The following is an 18,660-nucleotide window of genomic DNA, read 5'->3' as shown; positions in this document are numbered from 1 at the left end:
TCAGTGATGTTAAACAAGAGATAGGTTTGACTGCTAATGTAGACTGCTGTGTGCAGTGCTTCATTGTCACTGAGCTACATGCACAGGTCATCTGTTTCTAATGCCAGTGCTTTTAATTTGTTGCGTTCTTTTCCACATATTCCACTTGTATTATTTCCTTCAAAAGTTAATCTATAAAAAGTCTATTCTGACTTCTCTTAGGGAGCACTCATTTTCTGTGATGTAAGTGAAATGCTTTTCAGGTTGCAACTTCTGCCCTACCTTAAGTTGAAGGCTGTACATAGGATGATAGCCCAGCTGCCCTCCCTGTCACCTTCTGTGCCTGACAAACATTCGTCTTCAGAGTATGAGTTCTAAATACAGCAGTCAGTTCTCTGAAACAAGTTCTTTCTTTTCCCTACCACTGCTGCCAATAAATAGCTGTCTTGGCTGCTAAACGTAAACAGGACAGGGGAAAGTTACCTGTGTTGCTAATAAGCTGGAGAGGACCAATAAATTTGGCTGGATGTGCTGTAGAATAAGAAGATTCCCTCAAAAGGGTAAAACTCTGTCTTAGAATGAGTCAACCAGAGCTTTCTCTTTTCCCAGCATCAAGCTGCTTTTTGGTTATTGCATTAGAAAGAACATTCTGGTTCTACTGTGGCTATGAAAAGAGAAGCAGGATTTAAAATCCAAGGAAATTAAAATACCCTCAGTAATGTGATTTTTGCAAAACTGACTTAAATAACACAGACACTTGAAAAAGTTATTGTCTCCTAGTTTAAGGGTTCCACAGAATATGCAGGAAGCAGGAAAAATTACCAGTTGTCATTTTCCGTGCTTAGTTAATTTCATGCTGCTGCCCCACTGTAATAGGCACAGAGCATTTCAGGGAGACTGAAAACAGAGCAGAGTCCCTTTATTGATCTGTTTCTCATAAATCTTCACCATCATAGGATGAGTTCTTTCTGTTTTGGAATGACTTGTAATTCACTCAGGAAATCCTTAGATATTTTTGGGTTTCTTGTACTAGGAGGCTCATGTGCTAGACTGTAACAGACCTTGCTAAATTCATATTTATTTTTGTGTTTCAACCATGTCAGGCAACAGTAGGTCAATCTATAGGATTGTAATTCTTTCAAAAGGTAATTTTCCTTTGGAAATCACTGGAGACCAAAAGAGTGAAAATTCTGTTTACGTGCTGCACAGAAGTGTTTAGATGGATGCATTTACATAAACTATGCTAGGAAAGGTTAATCTAAACCTAAACTGACTTATTTCCATAAAGATACTGTCCTTGTCTGTGAGAAAGTGTTAGTGATTTCTATCTTGACTAAACATTTCTAACCATTTCTAATGGGTAATATCTCCTGAATCAATGACCAGAAGGAAAATACATTATTTCTCTGAATAGCTCTAGATATCTTGCTATTTAGGATTTATCAGTGAAGAGTGGTTTGCTGAAATGTTGAAATCAGAGGGAAGCACTTGCTTCCAGTTCTACCGAAAACTGTGTAGTAATCCATTACACCAAAAAGGCTGCTCACTTTCACTGAATTTAAAAAATGGAATCAAAACAATTTCAATAAGCCTAGATTTCTCTTCAAACTAAAGAAGAAGTTGTTAACCAAAATAGAAGGAAAATATCTGTGCTTTAAAGGACCTTCTGAAGTTGGATTTGGCATGCAGATGGGAACACTAACATAATGGAGAGATATATTTGTCCTGTAAGAAAGAATTTGGAAAAATGTTTTTACTTCTTCTTGTGCTTTATTGTGCTAACTAATAGCAAGAGTATCTTAGAAAGTGCTTTTAGAAGTCCTTAGTAGGTGATGGTTTCCTTGAGTACAGAAAAGTCAAATTAGTAAATTGATTTTTTTTTTGGTAGCTCTGTTAAATAACTTACCTAGGTTATAAATTGGATAGGAAGGATTATATCAGTGATTTAGTACTTATGTAACTATTCTGACATTTAATTTGAGATTTTTGCTGACAATGTGGAGCTATAGCCCTGTTTGGAGAAAGTCTCAAGGAAAATGATGATGTCTATTTTATTTCTAGATCATCTTGATAATTTTTACAGAATTTCAAACTGTATTCCAATCTTGAATGGAAAAATTATGAAGTATGTTTTTCTTTCTTATAAAGGGGAACGGCCATTTCAGTGTACACTGTGTGAAAAGGCATTTAACCAGAAGAGCGCTCTTAAAGTCCACATGAAAAGGCACACAGGAGAGAGACCTTATAAATGTGACTACTGTGCAATGGGATTCACACAGAAAAGCAATATGAAACTGCATATGAAACGGGCTCATGGTTACACTGGTACGTAGCATGGTGGTAGTACTGCTGAGGACAGGACTCCATGTGTTTTGTTAGGAGAGCACAGAGCACTTCCCTTAAGTTATTGAGGAATCAAGCACTGATAGCCCAAGACCACAGTTGATGAGGTAATAGTTACACATCCAACCCAAAAATCAGGCTGAAACAGCAATTCGTTACTTTTTATGGTTCCTTGTTTTTGATGTGGAGCTCTGTGTACAGAAATACAGAGTTGAAAAATTATTCCAGGAAAGCAGTATATTGTATTGGATTTTTAAAAAAAAATTTTCCAAGACCATCTAATGAATTGACAGTATCTGAAGTAATTGTATAATACTGTTCCCATCATGGTTCCTTTTTCACCAAGTGCTATATTTGCCTTTTTCTTACACCATATGTCAAATGACACTCAATTGCCTTTTCTCTTGTACCTTGGTAGGTCCTGTACAAGAGCCTGCAAGTCACCAAGAACAAGAAGGGGAAGACATCAGTCGTGCTCTGAATTTAGAAGAAGTGGTACAAGAATCTTCAAATGAATGGCAAAGTATAGGCAATGTTTTTCGATAACACCTTGAAATTTGAAAAGAAAAAATATTTCTGGGACTCAAACTTTACAGTTAAAGCTTCAAGCATTGAAGATACTAACAATAGAATAATATATTATAGTTTTTTTAATTATTTACAAAAGATACCTAAAAGATGAATTCTTTTTTTTAAGCTTGTAGAAGAATATTGGGAAAACTTCATTTAATCTGTGCTAAGTTGTCTGTGAATCAATGAACTCAGGTAATAATGTATACAGTTTCATCTTGGAATTCACAGCCAGTATATCTATTTAAAAATAAACTGGAACTTTATATCAGAATAGGATGATTCCCATTTTTAATGATGATGAAGAATAGCTTCACAGGAAAATCATGAAACTGTCAGTCAACTTTTTTTTAATGTGTTCTAAGAAATAATTGAGTTTGGAAACAAAGTGTTGCAGTTGATGATGCATGCAGTATAAAACAGTGGAGTTTTGCCTTTTTTTTTTTTTTCTTACAAGGCACAGGAAAAGGCTGTATTTCTTTTGAAAGCTTTCTTTTTTAGTTCATTTTGAGAATTTGTTGAAAAAAAGAAAATACTGCGAGCTCATGACTTTTCTTGAGGTAAACCCTTGAGAGGGAGCATGTTCATTTTCATTCCAACCACAGAGGCAGGTAGATGTTAGTTTTTACAGTAAAAGTCTTGAGGTTTTTGACTTGGCAATAATTACTTAATAAGAATCCAAATGGAAAAGGGTTCCAGTAAAAACCTCTGTTGTTGTTTGCTGTACTGGGTCAGCAGGTACATTTCTCAGTGTCTGTGGAAAACAGCCATATACTAAATCTGTGAGGTAAACAAGTACCATTTTGGTTAGCAGTGAGAAAATTAGGTGCACACTAAGTCACCTCTACTATACAATGTTCCCCAGTGCTGTAAACAGTTATAATTTTGAATCTGTAAATTCCTTATTATTTTCTTTGTGGATTTTGGAAATATGTTGCATTTATTTGTTGTTAAAGTCATTGTTTTAGCAAAACTACCTAGCTGACTGAGTATTGCTTTCAAAGGTGCCACTTGTTCAGTATATTCATAGCAGAGAAACACTGGAGTAAAAGCATAGTTGTCTTTTAGACATTCCAAAGACAGAAGCTGTTTTCTTATTTTTGCCTTGTTCTTTTGAATTTTATTTATATGTTACATATATATAGATATATATATGTGTGCTTATATATGTATATATATATATATTTAAAGTCTACGAGCCTCTGTGTGGCTGATCAGTATATTTTGTAAATATTAATCCCAGTTTCAAGGAGTTCATCTGTTTGGTTGCCACAAGTACTTCTAGATCAGTGGTGGATATGTTGTACTATAATACAGACCCAGACTTTAATTTTCATTCTAAAAGATAATTGTTCTCAGATCCAAAAAGCTCTTATCTGTAAATATTGTCTATACTCTGTCTGTGATACAAACTAGTTATTTCAGATTGCTGAAGCAAGAAATCGCTGTTGGTTTTGATAGGACATCTCTTAATTCTTTTGTTAACTGTTCAGCATATGTATATAAGTAATATAGTTGGTGACATGAAAATAACACTTTTGTTATGTGGAATATTTAATTGAAAAACATGCTAAATAATATTACTTTTTTCCAAATTCTGTTTCGTGTATTTTTTAAGCATATGATTCTGGATTCTAGGAGATTGGAAAAACTGTTTACAGAAGTGCATGTTTGAATATTAGGTGTGAAGAATAAAGTCCTTCCATCAGTGCCTTCCCTTCCAGGCAGCCTGTGAATGTTTCAGCTGTTAAAGACAGACATTATAGTTTACAGTTGTCTGGCCTCATGGCATAGCACACTGTTTATCTGTAATAATAGAGCAAAATGTGCTGTATTGCCTGTTCCACGTATGAAATTTTTTCACTGTTATTTCAGGGAATACTGTATGAATGCACAGAGGGCTTGGAACAAGGTGATCTTTAAGGTCTCTTGCAACCCAGACCATTTAATGAGTGTGTGATACTTGGTACACAGAACCTAAAAGCTGATCTCATGGGTAAAAAGATGGCATTTTTAAACGGTCACTTCTCAAAGTGTTATGCCTTGGTTAGAGGCAGTGAGTCTGTTCAGCAAGCCTTGGAAGTGTTAACTGAACAGTGTGAGTTACGGAGTCAGCTGACATTTCTCCTGAATTCAGTTTGCTACTCTTCTAGCACTTGGAAATCCTGTCAGCTACAGTAATAGACTTTTAAAAAATTTCTTTTTAACATTGTATATTATTTGCTTCCCTGCATCCTCTTCATCTGTGAACTTAAAAGTGTCTTAACAGAGGTTTTTATAGCCTTGGTAGGATTGAGTTGGAGCTTTTCAGAGCAGTGTATGTGTTGATGTTCAGAACAGACACAGACACTGTAACCAGTATGCTGATATTTTCAAAAGCTGTGTTAAAGCAGATGCATTATGTAAGGAAGCAGAAGAGGTCTTGTTCCCAGGAGTGCTTGATGTGTCACATTGCATAGTGGGTAAGTGGACAGCCCTTGTTCTTTCTGGTTTAGTGCAGCAGTAGGCTTGTGCTAGCCTTGGGGTTTTGGGCCCATGTCTGCTCACAGTTTCTTTTGGCTTATGTCCATTCCTTCAGAACATTAAATTACACACTCCTGGTATTGCCTGTGCATTCTTGTTTCAGGAAAAATCCTTTGCTTACAAATCAAATGGCCATTTAAACTGCTGGTTTTCATCAAAACTACTAGTGTGTAACTAATAAATTTCAGGCTAAGTTTTAATCTCTTTTCATATTGGTAAAGCAATGCTTTCAAGTACTGTACCTATTCCTCTAGAGGAAGTAAATCCAAAAAGCCACTTCAACCCTCTGGCAAAGATGACTGAGGGGAAAGAAGAGTGATGAAGGCAAGGAAGAGGTTTTGGTTAAATTCTGTTACTCTACAGTGCAGTATATTGAAAGATGTATTTCTCCGGGTTTTTTACCTTAAATAGTCTTTCACATTTTTGAGGGCTGTTTGTGCCACAATTTTTCATGAAGGGGTCTGGTTTTTATTTCCTGTTCATAGGCATTTTATGTTTTATGCCTTGCAATATCCCTCTGGCCTGTAGCTGTCACTCCTTAAGACACTGGCATTCCATAATTCTTGTGTCCTGTTGTCAACCTTCTGGGCCATGCAATGTCACTAGAAGCCTGTGTGCGGGGTCTCAAGGTGTCATTGTGTTATTTTCTAGTATCTGAACATTATTCATAAACTCTGGGGAATGGGGGGTGGCAATAAATCAAACAGACCTAAATATATAAATATATATAAGTATGTATAAGCATATATATATATATATATCCTTTTCCTTTGTAAAAAAACAAAACTGGCCCAAGTTTCATTTCAAGTTGATTACTTTATTTCAATAGTGACTATTTTTAAAAGCTGTGTTCCTCTAAGAACAATACGTGTTCAAATTAAATCAACTATTACGTTGCAGAGTATACATCTGAATGAAGCTACAATAGAAAAATACACATAGCAACCAACAAAGGCAATAGATGTAATAGTGTGTGTATGCATAATACTTTTGGCAGTTTTGTTTTCTTTAGTCTCTATGTATTTTCTATCATCTCATCTTCCATTGCTTCATATTAATGGACACTGATTTAAACCTACAATAGATCTAGATGTGAAATGTAAATAACATATATTTATAGGTAACTTTTACTGGGTACTTATTAGGAATGCTGTTTCAACCTAGGAAGCACTAACTGTAATCTACAGTGCATAGGCTAAAACTAAAAAAAAAATAAAAATAATTAATCAGACACTTAGATGACAGGTTGAAGAAATTGTAAGTTTAAGTAATAAAACAGTGCAATTCAGAAGAGCCTTTTATTTGCCTAAGTGTGGTTGGAAATACCATTTCCACACATTCATTTTAGTAATTTGTGAACAATTCATATCTAAATCTAACTGAACTAGAGTCTATTTCTACAAGGCAACTACAATACAACAGTTAAATGTTCACAGTAGTTTACTATGAGTTTGCTTTGGTGCACTGCCCTTAAAAGGCATCCAAGTGTTACTCAGGCAAAAGATGAGCTAATCAAATACAACACTGCTGCAATACCAAGAGAAAGATTTGAAATTCTAATGTGAGATGTGCAGGACTATCTGAGATACCAGTACTGAAGGGCTTTCTTTCAGAAATTAGACTTTTTTTGTTTATATGCTTATTTACTTATTGTACTGCAAAGTTAATGCTATTGCAGCAGAATTTATGTGAAGCACCAGTGACGTCCAGTGGTCACGTGTGCAGTCTTAGATGTTTCTCTGGGAATATCCCATGTTTTGTATCATTAGTCTAACTCAAATTTGAAATCCTCTTTCTCTCCCTCATCTACTCTTTATTCTCATGGTTTGGATGCAATGAGCAAATCATAGTATGGAAAGAATTTCCTTATTGCTATTGCTCCACATCATATTGATTCTTCAACATCTGCCCCCTCCCACACTTCACATACCTTGAACTCCCAATGTTTGATAAACCTTTCCATGACTGCCTAATCCTGTTATGAAAATAAATTATTCTGTGAGTGAGAGAAGGAAGATTAAAACAAAACAAAAGAAAAAAAAAACTAAAAAGAAAATTTGGATAAACAGTCCTTACAACTTCTGCACATGTTGGATCTTTTTTTTTTTTTAACAGCAGTGTCTCAAAAATTCATTAACAGCAGTGCTCAGTGTCCAAGACATTATAGCTCTTTATTTGTAATTGTGATGTTCACTAAAACGAAACCAGAAGGGTTGAGCTTAAATTAGGTGCTTGGGAGAAATAAAGGAGTCCAGCATACAGTTAGGGCATCCTGAAGAAGAAGGGGTATAGTCAGAGATCTTGTTACTTCACATAAAATAAGGAAAACATCTAGCAAAGCTACTTTTTGTGTTCCTTTCATTCAACTGTTGCTCAGGGATTGCCAATAGAAGTTTGTATCATCTACTGCATGGCATTACTACTAATTGGCATTAAGTAATGGATTGCATCTATCTAGGTAATTGTGGCAGCTGTTACTAATTTTAAGGCAGTTATATTATGAAGCAGAGTACGTGATCCTCGGGTGGCATCTTGGAGCTTCAGCGCCTAGCAATGGGGGAACCAGACCGCGATCCAGGTCGGGACCCAGAGCCTCCCTGTGGAGGGAAGAACAGTTGCATCAATTAGAAATTAATATGTATTTGGGGCTGTGCATTGAAGAACACCAATCCGTTGTAAGTATGACAAAATTTAAAATACTGTCTAAGGAAAATGGCGTCCAGGTGCCTCTAGTATATCACTAAATATTACTGGGATTTTTCACTTCAAAAATAGGATTTATTTTCATTGATTTTTGCCTAGGATTCACTTACTGTCATTAAATCTTCCACAGAAGACTAGACAGTCTCTCATTAACAACTTCTAAGTGCATGTTCTTATTCAGGCCTTCCTAACAAAAACAATTTATTTCCTTGGACAGCATGGAAAATTTCATTTTTAAGAACCCTGTACTATGTGTATACTTCAAAACAAGTAACAAAACGAAATCTCCAAAACTTGATACAAGATGTAATAGTTTCACATCTTCTGAAAAAACTGAAATTTAATCATTTTATTCTGCAGTAAGTTCTCAGTGTTACATCAACAGGAGGTTTATATGGAAAGCTCAGATGCAAGTATAGGAGAAAGCTAAGAAAAGATAAAAGGGCTGAAACCTGCCCTATTCTTAGAAATAATAAGAAAGTGTCAAGCTGTGAGGAAAAAACTGTGACAATTCATAAACCTGCCCTTGAGAAAAGAAGCATTTTTATAGCAAAGATGATTCAGGCTGAAATTCCAACAATTAATTTTTTTTGGAATTTGAGATTAAACTAACTTGGTATCTTGTTCCTTAGCTTTAGCAACTCTTCTACAGGCAAATCTTGAAAAATGCACTTAAGATCACAAATGTGAGATAACGTAGTAATTTTTACTGTAATCAGATGATGACTAAACTGTTTACTTGAAAAAAAAGTGTGTGTACTTTGGGACTTAATTTTCTTCATTTATGTTCTTATCTTTCAGCACTGCCTTCTTAGTTTTAGAGAACTGTTAGAGGAAAATTCAGTCTAATTCATTAGGTAACTGGCTTTTTTTCTTTCAAAGATATCTTAAAGACTGGATAACTTTTTTATATTACAAGACTACTGAACTATCTAAAGAAAGAGTTATTAATGCCTCTGGCTGGGAGAAGGTTATCTAAAAAGTAAAACTGGTGTATGTATCTCTGATATATATATATATATATATATATAAAACTAAGCTAAAATAGCTGTGATGAATATGCAAAAAAGAGAATGTTAAATTTCATGAGGGATCATTAATGTGTATTTTCAGATGTTGAAATGATGAAGTTTTACAAATAATGAGAGTGTATAGCCATGGAATAGTTAATGTACCTAAACCCCACTAAAACTACCAAGTGCACAACATGAAAATAAGACTTAAAATGTGTGTGTTTGATTTTTACCTGGACCTCTGAAGAGATCATTCCTTTTCTTAAATTGCAACATAACAATACCTACTACTTCCTTGAAGTTTCTGTGCTGTCACTTGGTGCTGCATATATTTGGGAAACAACTGTACAATGGGAGATATAAAACCTAAACTGTTTAAGAGACAAAAATGTGGGCTTTGCTGCAAATGAAGGCACTGTTATATCTCCTGTTGAGGAGAGGACTAGTAAGAATCTGAAATGATCAGCTCTGCTAAGGGTCTCAGACCTTCTGACTTGAAGTTAAGATGACTGCTGATGGCATCTTCATGTGCTAATACTGTAGTGGGTGATTTGTTATGAGTGAATTCCCTGCCATCATTGCCTTAGAGGGAAAATATAGTCTCGGTCAAAGTACCTGCCAGGGAATATAGTCTGCTTTTCATGTGTCTGTTTCCTGACATAGAATGTAAAAAATCCTCACAACTGACCTTTTTTTCCTGTTCTGTTTTCATTTATTGCCTGTGTTGTTGTGGCTGTGCTGTGCTTTGAAATGGGGAATTGAACCAGACTAAAGATAATCTGACCAAATGTTTATTTCTAATAGGACAGTTTTGTAATTTGTCCCACTCTGTGGTTTCATAACTTTCGATACTGACATATTGTAAGAGTTTTCCCACCTGGGGTGGGAACAAGCAGGGACTGCTGGAGTTGTTACTGCATCCAACACTGCCCTGTACTACCCTTCTGCAGTTTATCAGTTCTCTTTCATTTTCACTATCCCAAATAATTCAGCAGCAGCCAGCTGTGTCGTCTCATTTGTCTTCTGTATTTCAGATCATTTTTGCATTCAGTGACAACGCTGGTCCTGGTGCAGGATTTTGTGGGACATTGTGGACTTACCTTCTTTTCTGATGGCCACTAACTGTGTATTTTTACCTTTGTTTCCTATCATGTAAGTAGTCACTAAGCCCAAAATAACCATCTGGTTTATCCATGCAAGTCTAATTCCATCAGAAGCTTTAAGGAAATAGACTTGTTTCAAACATGGCAGGTCCTGGAGAGGTTTGGCTTCTCTTTTTCCCCATTCAATTTTTTTGTACTTAAAGTTCAATTGTACTTTACCAGTTTAAAGATTCTGGAAAGAGTGCCCTGGCCCTCATGATAGGATCCCTTGTGTCCCTTATGAGCAGATTTATGCTCATAGAATTTTCCGCTTCCATATCCTGGCTTGTGTGTTTCACCACCCTGCAAAGAAAGATTTTCATGTATATTGCAAGTTGTCATATTCCAATTATCATATGCATGTTGTAGTCTTTATTTGTGATCACTGAAATGTAATACTTAAATGAGGAATTTGGAGGTTGTTTCAATAAAACAATATTTTATGCAATAAACAAGGATAAAGGAAAATGTTAGGAAATTATCTGAATAGATTCAAATCTGAGGGAAGCATCAATCTGTAAAAAATGAATTTATGTTCAAAAATTAAATACTCAGAAGGTTAACCTGTGTGAAAAAACTTAAAATGTTTTAATTTCATGAGTTCTAAGATGTCAAACACATCAGCTAATATGTGGTGTTCTGATAGTGAAAGAAATGCTTATTGGCTTGAAGGCTTTGATATTTTGTCTTAAAATGCCAGTAATTTACATGCCATCTCATATAAAATCAAACCTGTGGTAGAGAAGTAGAATTTAATTAGTTGTGAGAGAACTGTGGGAAGAACTTTTCTAGGAATTGCTTAGGCAGATCACTTCTAATTGACAGGAAAGGTGGAACAAAATACTGAGGTTAGTGGCAGCATTAGTTTTGCAGACTGTGTAAAAGAGTTGAAAAAGTAGAATAAGCACCTATCTCGTCCCAGCCTTCCCTCCCATTTTTGTCCATCCCAGGAAAAGAAAAATGCACCAGATGGGTCTTCCAGGAACCTTTAAAGGAAGAGAACTTTGCCATGCAGTGGATTTTGCTCCCTTTGTACTGAAGCAAAAGAAATTATTGCTGCAAGGGCTGTCAAATTGCAGGATAAGAGCAAGCAACACAATTACCATCTTAAAGTGCTGTGGAAGGAGGAAGGAAAGTAGAACAGGAAAAGCAAAATAGCAAACTTGAGACAAAACAAAATTATCACATTGCTGAAGCAGCTTGAGGCAATGGAGTAAGAGATGCTTTGGCCTGGTAAATAAAAGGGCTGTTACCAAAAGCACATTCGTCACCTACCCAGCTAAATCTGGTGAGGGATAATCCTCTTCCCTGTAGAGGGAAATAGAAACAATGACATGGTGATCACTCTGGAACACAGCACCTGGGTCTGCCATACACACAAGATGAAAAGATAGCCAAGATTATGAAAAAATGGCCAGATAATGAGGCAAGCAGGAGCTGAGAACAACAGTCTGTACAGTCGTTTCATGAAGTAAAAAAAAATGCAAAATTGTTTATTGTAATTACTAGAACTGACTTTACTAGCCACGGTTTGTCAGTATCACTACTTCAAAAGCCAGCTGAGTTCACTAAATGGAAGGACAGCTCCTGGCTGGTGAGGCTTGTCTGAAAGCATTACCTATTGTTAGTTCATTACCTAAAGCAATCACACCATAAATTGAATATAAAAATCCCTGCAAGTGGCTTCAATTAGTCATGCACGAAGTCAGGAAGTGCATGAGGAAGAGAACCATGACTTCTGTGTCTTAGGCTCTTGCTTTAAATTGTTCCCAGGGATACCTGTAGACTTTTACTTAGTGCCATTAGGGACAGTGAATCAGGCTTGCAGTTGAATTAGTGGGAATTAGCCCATAAATGCCTTGAGTCCCTGAAATTGCTTACCTTTGCTTGCATTGGGGGCGGTGTACGGGGTGAGACCTAAAAACCAACACAAAAAGTTGTCAGACAAAGGCAAAAATAAATGCCAGAAATCATCAGGCCTTTTGCACATTACCCATAAGCTAAAAATGGTAATTGCATTGAGAAGCTCCTCTGCTGTCTTAGGCTTGCCTGGGATATGCTGGATTTATGTCCATCTTGAAACAGTAATAATTCCTGGATACTACCAGTGTTGAAAACACAAGGACAAAACCTGTCTGTGGTGAAGCTGTATAACTGACATGATTAGCATTTGGCTATGCTAATGGAGGTTCACATGCTTTTTTGGTAGCATTTCAGTATTGTCTTCTAGGTAAAAATTATTTTTGTATTTGAATGGCTCAATCATGAGCTCCAAGGGCACAGTACAATTTGAGGCTTAAAATAAAGAGTAATGATTGGGGAGTGTTTGTTTACTGATGGATTCTAAAGAAAACATTTTATTTTGGTGCATAAGAGGAAGGGAGACTTACAATGTTCTTGAAGAAGTGGACTACAGGGTTGTCATCAACAGGCCGGCCATGCTGAGATCTTGGGGGGATGGACCCGACGTGGTGGCTGACCCTGGCTGCATGTATGTCCTGAAAAGCAGAGCAGGCATGTGGCCCAGTCAGCTGGGAAGGACAGCTAATCAGCCATGGCATGAAGAATCGTTTTCAGGAGAGAACAGAGGAGGACTAAGCCTTGGGAATCTACAGAGATTGCCCCCTACAGTTGTCAGTGCTGTGAAATGGCAAATGCACAACAGGTATAGGCACATATGTTGTGCATATATATGGCTGCACGTGTTCTTGACGTTACAGCCCATTGTGGATATTGGCGCTTGAGGCTCTTATTGGAAGTTCAGGCTCTTGAGGCTCTCATTGGAAAATTCAGGTAATGGAAACCTTGTAATTTTTCTTAAATAGGAAATTTTTCTTAAGTAGTATCATAGGCTGTGATTTTAGAAAACGAACCAAAATGGAAAAAACCTTAAAATTATGTTGGATCATTCTGCATGGGAAAGCAGGAATAGATCGTGTACCATTTTTAGTTCCCAAAGACTTTGTAACACTCATGAGCTGCAAGAGCGATGTTATTTTCAGAATGAGGGAACCAAGTGAGGCTGAAATTTCTATTTCTGTAGGGCTTTCTATTTTCAGAAGGGCTTCCTGAGCAGTAGTCCAAATGAAGTCAGATATTGATTACTGTTGGAAAAAAACTAACCAATGCAGAGAAGTTTGGCTGATTTTTATCAGGGTTGGTTTTTTTGCATGCTGATGATATGTGAGCACTTAATTGTTTTAAAAGCAGGAAAATCTGAATTTTGGATCTGTGAGATCTCCATAGTGTCGGGTAGTCAGTCCTGCTTATAAATCTGCAGCAGTTTCTACTTGGTTGCTAGTTCCAGTGTTGCCAAAATAGCCTCTGCTGCTGTGGTTAGGAAGAGAGAGTCAGTTACTTCAGTCATGGTTTTGTCTTCTTAATCTACATTCTAATCACCCTTTGAAAGCTGCTGACTGCCTTGTCTTTAGGATAAATATTATGGTGCTGCAGATCTGTTGGGCTATGAATGAATTGCCACAGAAATGGACAGAAATTGGGATAATAAGGTTTTAGAATCTAGACAGGGTTGAGTTTCTTGATTTTGGCGTCCTGACCAATTATTGGGTGCTAATAACTTGGCTTATTGTAGGTTATTGTGCTGTAAGTACAAAGTTTCTTCTGCCTGCAGTGTCAAATGTCATCACAGGCTTCGATTGTCTCCTGTCTTAATGTGTATGAAGCAGTAGCAAATCTGAAGTAATTTTCAGTGACTGTTCTGGGTGAGTTTCTTGGTGTTTAAAATAAAGTGTTTTCCATTCATATTGTCATCAGCAAACTTCATCTGTCTTCAGAACTTTTCATATTATTATTTGTTTGTGACAGGTAATTTACATGTTTCCGCTTAATTCATTATTGCAATTACTCTTTCACCTCTAGTTTTCTCTTTCAGTTTTTGAACTCCTAGGGACAGAAAACAAAATCCAATGATATTTTTCAGAGACTGCTTTTGTCTATGTAATATCTGTAGGTGTTGAAAGATAAATTCTGATGGATTTGAAATTAAAAGAGAAATCTGTATGATGGGCTACTGAGATGGTGTGATATAAGTGGACCTTTTTGAATGAACTCAATGTGTTTCACTAATGCATTCAGATCATCACTATTTTCCTTTAAATATATATAAAGTGCTTGGCTTTAAATAATATTCATATTAAAAACCTTACAGGAATAGAGAAGAGCAACTGTGTTTTAGGAAGGGATATAATTTGCTTCTGATTTTTTTTCTGTTACTTGTGTCTTTTGCCCAGGGGCTGCGGCGAGTTCTCTCCTCACCTCTTGCAATATTGTTAAGAATTTCAGTCTTGAGAGCCTGCCAATAAAAGGCATCATTTGCTTCCATATCGATGTATTTTGAAATGTACTTGCCAAGTATGAGCGTGAATTCAGAGCCCTTGGACGTTGGTGGTGAAGTTTAAAATTGAGGTGCCTCTGTGCCCTTAAAGAAAGTTTAAATGTACCATAATTCTTCAGTAACTGAACAAAAGATCGCTCAGGTTTTCTTGTTCCCAGTTAACATAAATGAAATGTTTTACCTCAGTCAAGGATCTCAACTAAGTCAACTCTGCTGCACCTTCAAAAAAGCCAAAAGGAACCCTGAAGATAAATGATCTTAGTAAAAAAGATTTACCAGTACTAGAAATTTAAGCAGTAACTGGGAGATCTTATGACAAAAACACAGTTTTCAACTTCACTGTGAAATCAATAGTTTTAAGGATTAATAATCTAAACAAGGATTCTTTAAAATATACATAAAATACCCGCAGTTATCCTGTAAGGGGAGTGATTGTTTTTTTAGAAACATTTTGTTTTTTTCTGGTGATGCACAGGAAAATAGCATTGTTTTACTGTGTCACCTACCTTGGTAGTATGGTGGTATGTTGGCCACTAAGACAGAAAAAAAAAAGAGTAATTGTGAATGCAATGCAAAGAAAACATGCAGGTATTTTAAGTTTCAACATTAGCTATACATTGGAATTGCATTCCCTGTGTTAGCCATGTACTTTCACATCAGGCTAATTACACTTACTGGCACAACCTGTATTAGTACCTTGTAAGAGCTGTTAATTTAAAATTATTTAACATTAATTTGTCAATAAATTAAAAACTATTAATTAAAAATAATTAATTAAAATTAATAAATTATTGTTTGTTAGTTAACATTAATTAACTAACAATATGGGCTCCATTTGGGGTTTTGTGCAAGGTTATTACATTTCTAGTTGACCTGCAGATACCAAAGTGTGCATTTGTGTGTGGGTGTGTATGTATTTATATGTATATATATATATATATATGTATGTATGCATGCATGCTTTTCAGTGTTGTGCAACAACTGGCTCTGGGTATAAAATGGATACAGTTAAGCAGTTACAGGCTTTTTTTTTCCAGTCATGAAATCCCATGAAATCCATTCCTGACTTAGCCTGCTATAAATAGGATATGTCAGATCTTGCACCTCAGGTGCATTAGGGGACACTTTTAAATGCGTATCATCATCTCTCTGAGGGCTCTCATCCTCCACAAGAGGATTGCTTACAGCTGCAGATTCTGTATGCATGTAAATAGCTCTTAACTCCTCATCAGTCTGTGATATGCATTTGTGCCAGTCACAGTATTAAGATACTTTTGGAGCATTTGATTTTACAGCTTTTTACAGTTCCTTTTGGTATCACTATTGTGTTCTGTGTTTTTTTATTGCCTACTTTAGAATATGAGATGAAAATCTAAAGTATGTCCCATGCTGTTTCTCTGCAGGCAAAATCCACACATATAAAATATGGAAATAGCTGATTTAAAATGCAGTCAAACCAGTTAAAGATGGAAACCAAAGGGCTTTTTCATGGGTTCAATGGGTTTCATGGTTTCCAACAGCTTTTCATCACAAGATACCTAACAAGTTGCTGTGCGTGAATTTAAGATATCGTACAAAATCCACACATTTCAAATTCACATAGACATGAAAATTGCATTTAGATTGTCTTAGAAAACTGAACTGTTCCACAACCTGTAGGTTCTCCATAATACTTACCACCCCCACTAAGACATTTGGAACTGTACTGGTAGACTAAAATTATCCTTTAAGCATTATGTGATGAACACTGTGCTGTTCTGTGGGAAGAAAAAGCTGAAAGTTCAACAGGGAATTTGTGAGCCACTCAGCTGATTTTGTATTGGTCCTTGAAACAGATTCTGAGTCCCAAACTCTAAGAAAATTCCTATCCAGGTTCAAAATTAGGTCAGTATGGTTTCTAAATATGTATGCCAAACAGGAATTGAGATGCATCCTTTCAATAAATATATATGCTTTTTCTTTCTTATTTTAATAATATGGAAATCTGTGATATAGTTCAATGAGAAATCTGGCAGGCACTTGAATACGGAATTTGCTTCATGTTGGGGTTTGGAGGGGCTTTGTCCATGGGGCTTTGTGTTCCTGGGCGTGGCTGACACTTCATCAGAACCTTCCAGTGCTGCTTCCCTGGCTCTCACCAGGCAGCGACAGAATACACAGCCCATGGGAGGTGTATTTTTCCATGCTTATTCCAGGAGGAATGTAACTTCTGTGGGCATGCACTGCTAAATCAGGGCTGTGGTGGTGTTGGTTCCATCTTTGTTCATGTGCAACCCAGGTAACAGTTTGCTCTTGGTGGCAGTGTTTGTCCCAGGCTGTTCATGACTTGCTGATCTGTGACCAAAAGCAACGGGAACGCTGACGTCTTCCCCACTGGCTGATCTGGTGATGACATTATAGTTAATTACCTAATTCAGCAGGCTTCTAAAATCACTTTAGGAAGGATGAGCCACACATCCCTGTAATGGTACTGTTAATTTTTACTAATGTGGAAGATATGACAGAAATTAAATTACTTGCTCAAAGGTATAGAGGAGAATTGGCAGGAGGAGGGATGTAGAATGCAGAGGATTCTGCCTTTCAGGGTTGTGCTGAGATCAATCTTTGTTTAGAAAGATGCGATGAACAAAAAGAGGAAGAATTCCTAGCAGAATGACAGGAATAACAAATGTGGCAGTGAGCAGAGATGACTGAAAAGTAAGAAACACAAGGAAGGAAACAATGGAGAACACTCCCATCAAGAGAGGTGCCAGTCAATAATCCAGAACAACATTTCTCCATAACCCCATTACCCTTTAGTGCCTTGATGATTAGTGTGCATAAATTAGCAGGCAAAAGAATTACTGGGGAAAAAAGAAGAATGGGAGCAGTTTTTCAGGAGAGTTCTGGTTTATGATGGGACTCAAATGTGAGACCAGTGCCATCATACCTTCTGGGTTTTCTCCCTGAGTCCAGTTTATTCCATGGTTGTGACACTTGATAAATGGTTTCAGAGGCAAAACCCAGTGCTTTAATTGAACTTGGCTTTTTTGAAGCATTTTTTCTGCCTAGCATGAATGATTTTATTCAAGTATTCTTCATAACAGAAGTTCTTTATCTGCTTGGACACAATCTCTGATGCATACTCAGTATTGTTCTGTTAATGTTCAAATTGGTATCAATGACATAGATTAAACTTTGTTGAAATGATCCATGGTTTGGATGGGGGTTTTCTTGGCTGGATTTGTTTTGGATTTTGTTTGAGAATCATCATTCCAGGAAAAAAAAAAAAAAAAAGACTGGCTAGTAGGTATTCTCCAAGTAGCTCCTGCTACCATCAAACTTTGCAGCCTTTAGGACTTTACTGCACATGGCAAGATATGGAAGGCATTCTGCACTGACACTCACCATGATCAGTTTCTACTGATCACCTGCATATTTGATGGAGATACATCTGTTTGCTGATGTTGCTACAGCAAAACAATGTAACATCATGGGGTTATGGGTAAGGCCATTTGTAAGAAAGCAATCATTTATACAATTTTTAGATGTCCTGTTCCCTGGTATTTTCATATAGTCATGAAGGTAATACAATAAACAAGATGGGAATTATTTGGAAAACAAAGCTATAAATACCAGGTGTACACAATCACTTTACAGCTGCTGGCCAGAAAAATGTTACTACAACCTTGGTTTCTGGAAATCTCAGATTGCACATACTCAACCACCCACTCAACCACCTACCCACCCACCAAATATTTGATCAGTTCTCATCTTTGTTGGATTGGCCCAATTCTATTTCTTTTCTGCCTTTATTAGGTAAGCAAGTGACAAGCTAAGCTCTCATACAGGCTGTTAAAAGCTCTATTGCCTGTCTCAGCATAACTGGTAGAGAGAGTGTAATAGCAAGAAGGGTTTACTCTTATGAAATATTTAGACATGGCATGGTTAATAGAATATTTCTTTGAAAGAAACACATGGTAAAATTTCCAACAATACTGTTAGTATAAAGTGGGGAAGATGGACCACTCCAAACCTGAGGCTCATACAGTTT

At 36.6% G+C, this 18,660-nt stretch overlaps 2 protein-coding genes across 8 annotated transcripts in view; one reads left to right on the top strand and one right to left on the bottom strand.

Annotated features, from left to right (window-relative positions):
* ZNF236 (zinc finger protein 236) overlaps window positions 1-4,487 on the top strand; it is a 74,493-nt gene extending 70,006 nt beyond the window's left edge. For all 7 annotated transcript variants that reach the window (XM_063165101.1, XM_063165080.1, XM_063165119.1 and 4 more), the window contains 2 exons: window positions 2,128-2,304; window positions 2,741-4,487. In XM_063165101.1, coding sequence (XP_063021171.1) covers window positions 2,128-2,304; window positions 2,741-2,868 — 305 coding nt within the window. In that variant the 3' untranslated portion in view covers window positions 2,869-4,487. The remainder of the gene's footprint in view (window positions 1-2,127; window positions 2,305-2,740) is intronic.
* Window positions 4,488-6,211: 1,724 nt separating this feature from the next.
* The window catches only part of MBP (myelin basic protein), an 86,069-nt gene continuing 73,620 nt past the window's right edge, over window positions 6,212-18,660 (bottom strand). The window contains exons 4-8 of the mRNA XM_063165052.1: window positions 12,664-12,771; window positions 12,155-12,190; window positions 11,549-11,581; window positions 10,454-10,576; window positions 6,212-8,012 (exon numbers count right to left, since the gene is read on the bottom strand). Coding sequence (XP_063021122.1) covers window positions 7,956-8,012; window positions 10,454-10,576; window positions 11,549-11,581; window positions 12,155-12,190; window positions 12,664-12,771 — 357 coding nt within the window. The 3' untranslated portion in view covers window positions 6,212-7,955. The remainder of the gene's footprint in view (window positions 8,013-10,453; window positions 10,577-11,548; window positions 11,582-12,154; window positions 12,191-12,663; window positions 12,772-18,660) is intronic.

Source organism: Melospiza melodia, chromosome 1 (genome assembly GCF_035770615.1).
Source record: "Melospiza melodia melodia isolate bMelMel2 chromosome 1, bMelMel2.pri, whole genome shotgun sequence".
NCBI classification, from domain to species: domain Eukaryota; kingdom Metazoa; phylum Chordata; class Aves; order Passeriformes; family Passerellidae; genus Melospiza; species Melospiza melodia.
This window is presented reverse-complemented; position numbering and strand designations above follow the sequence as displayed.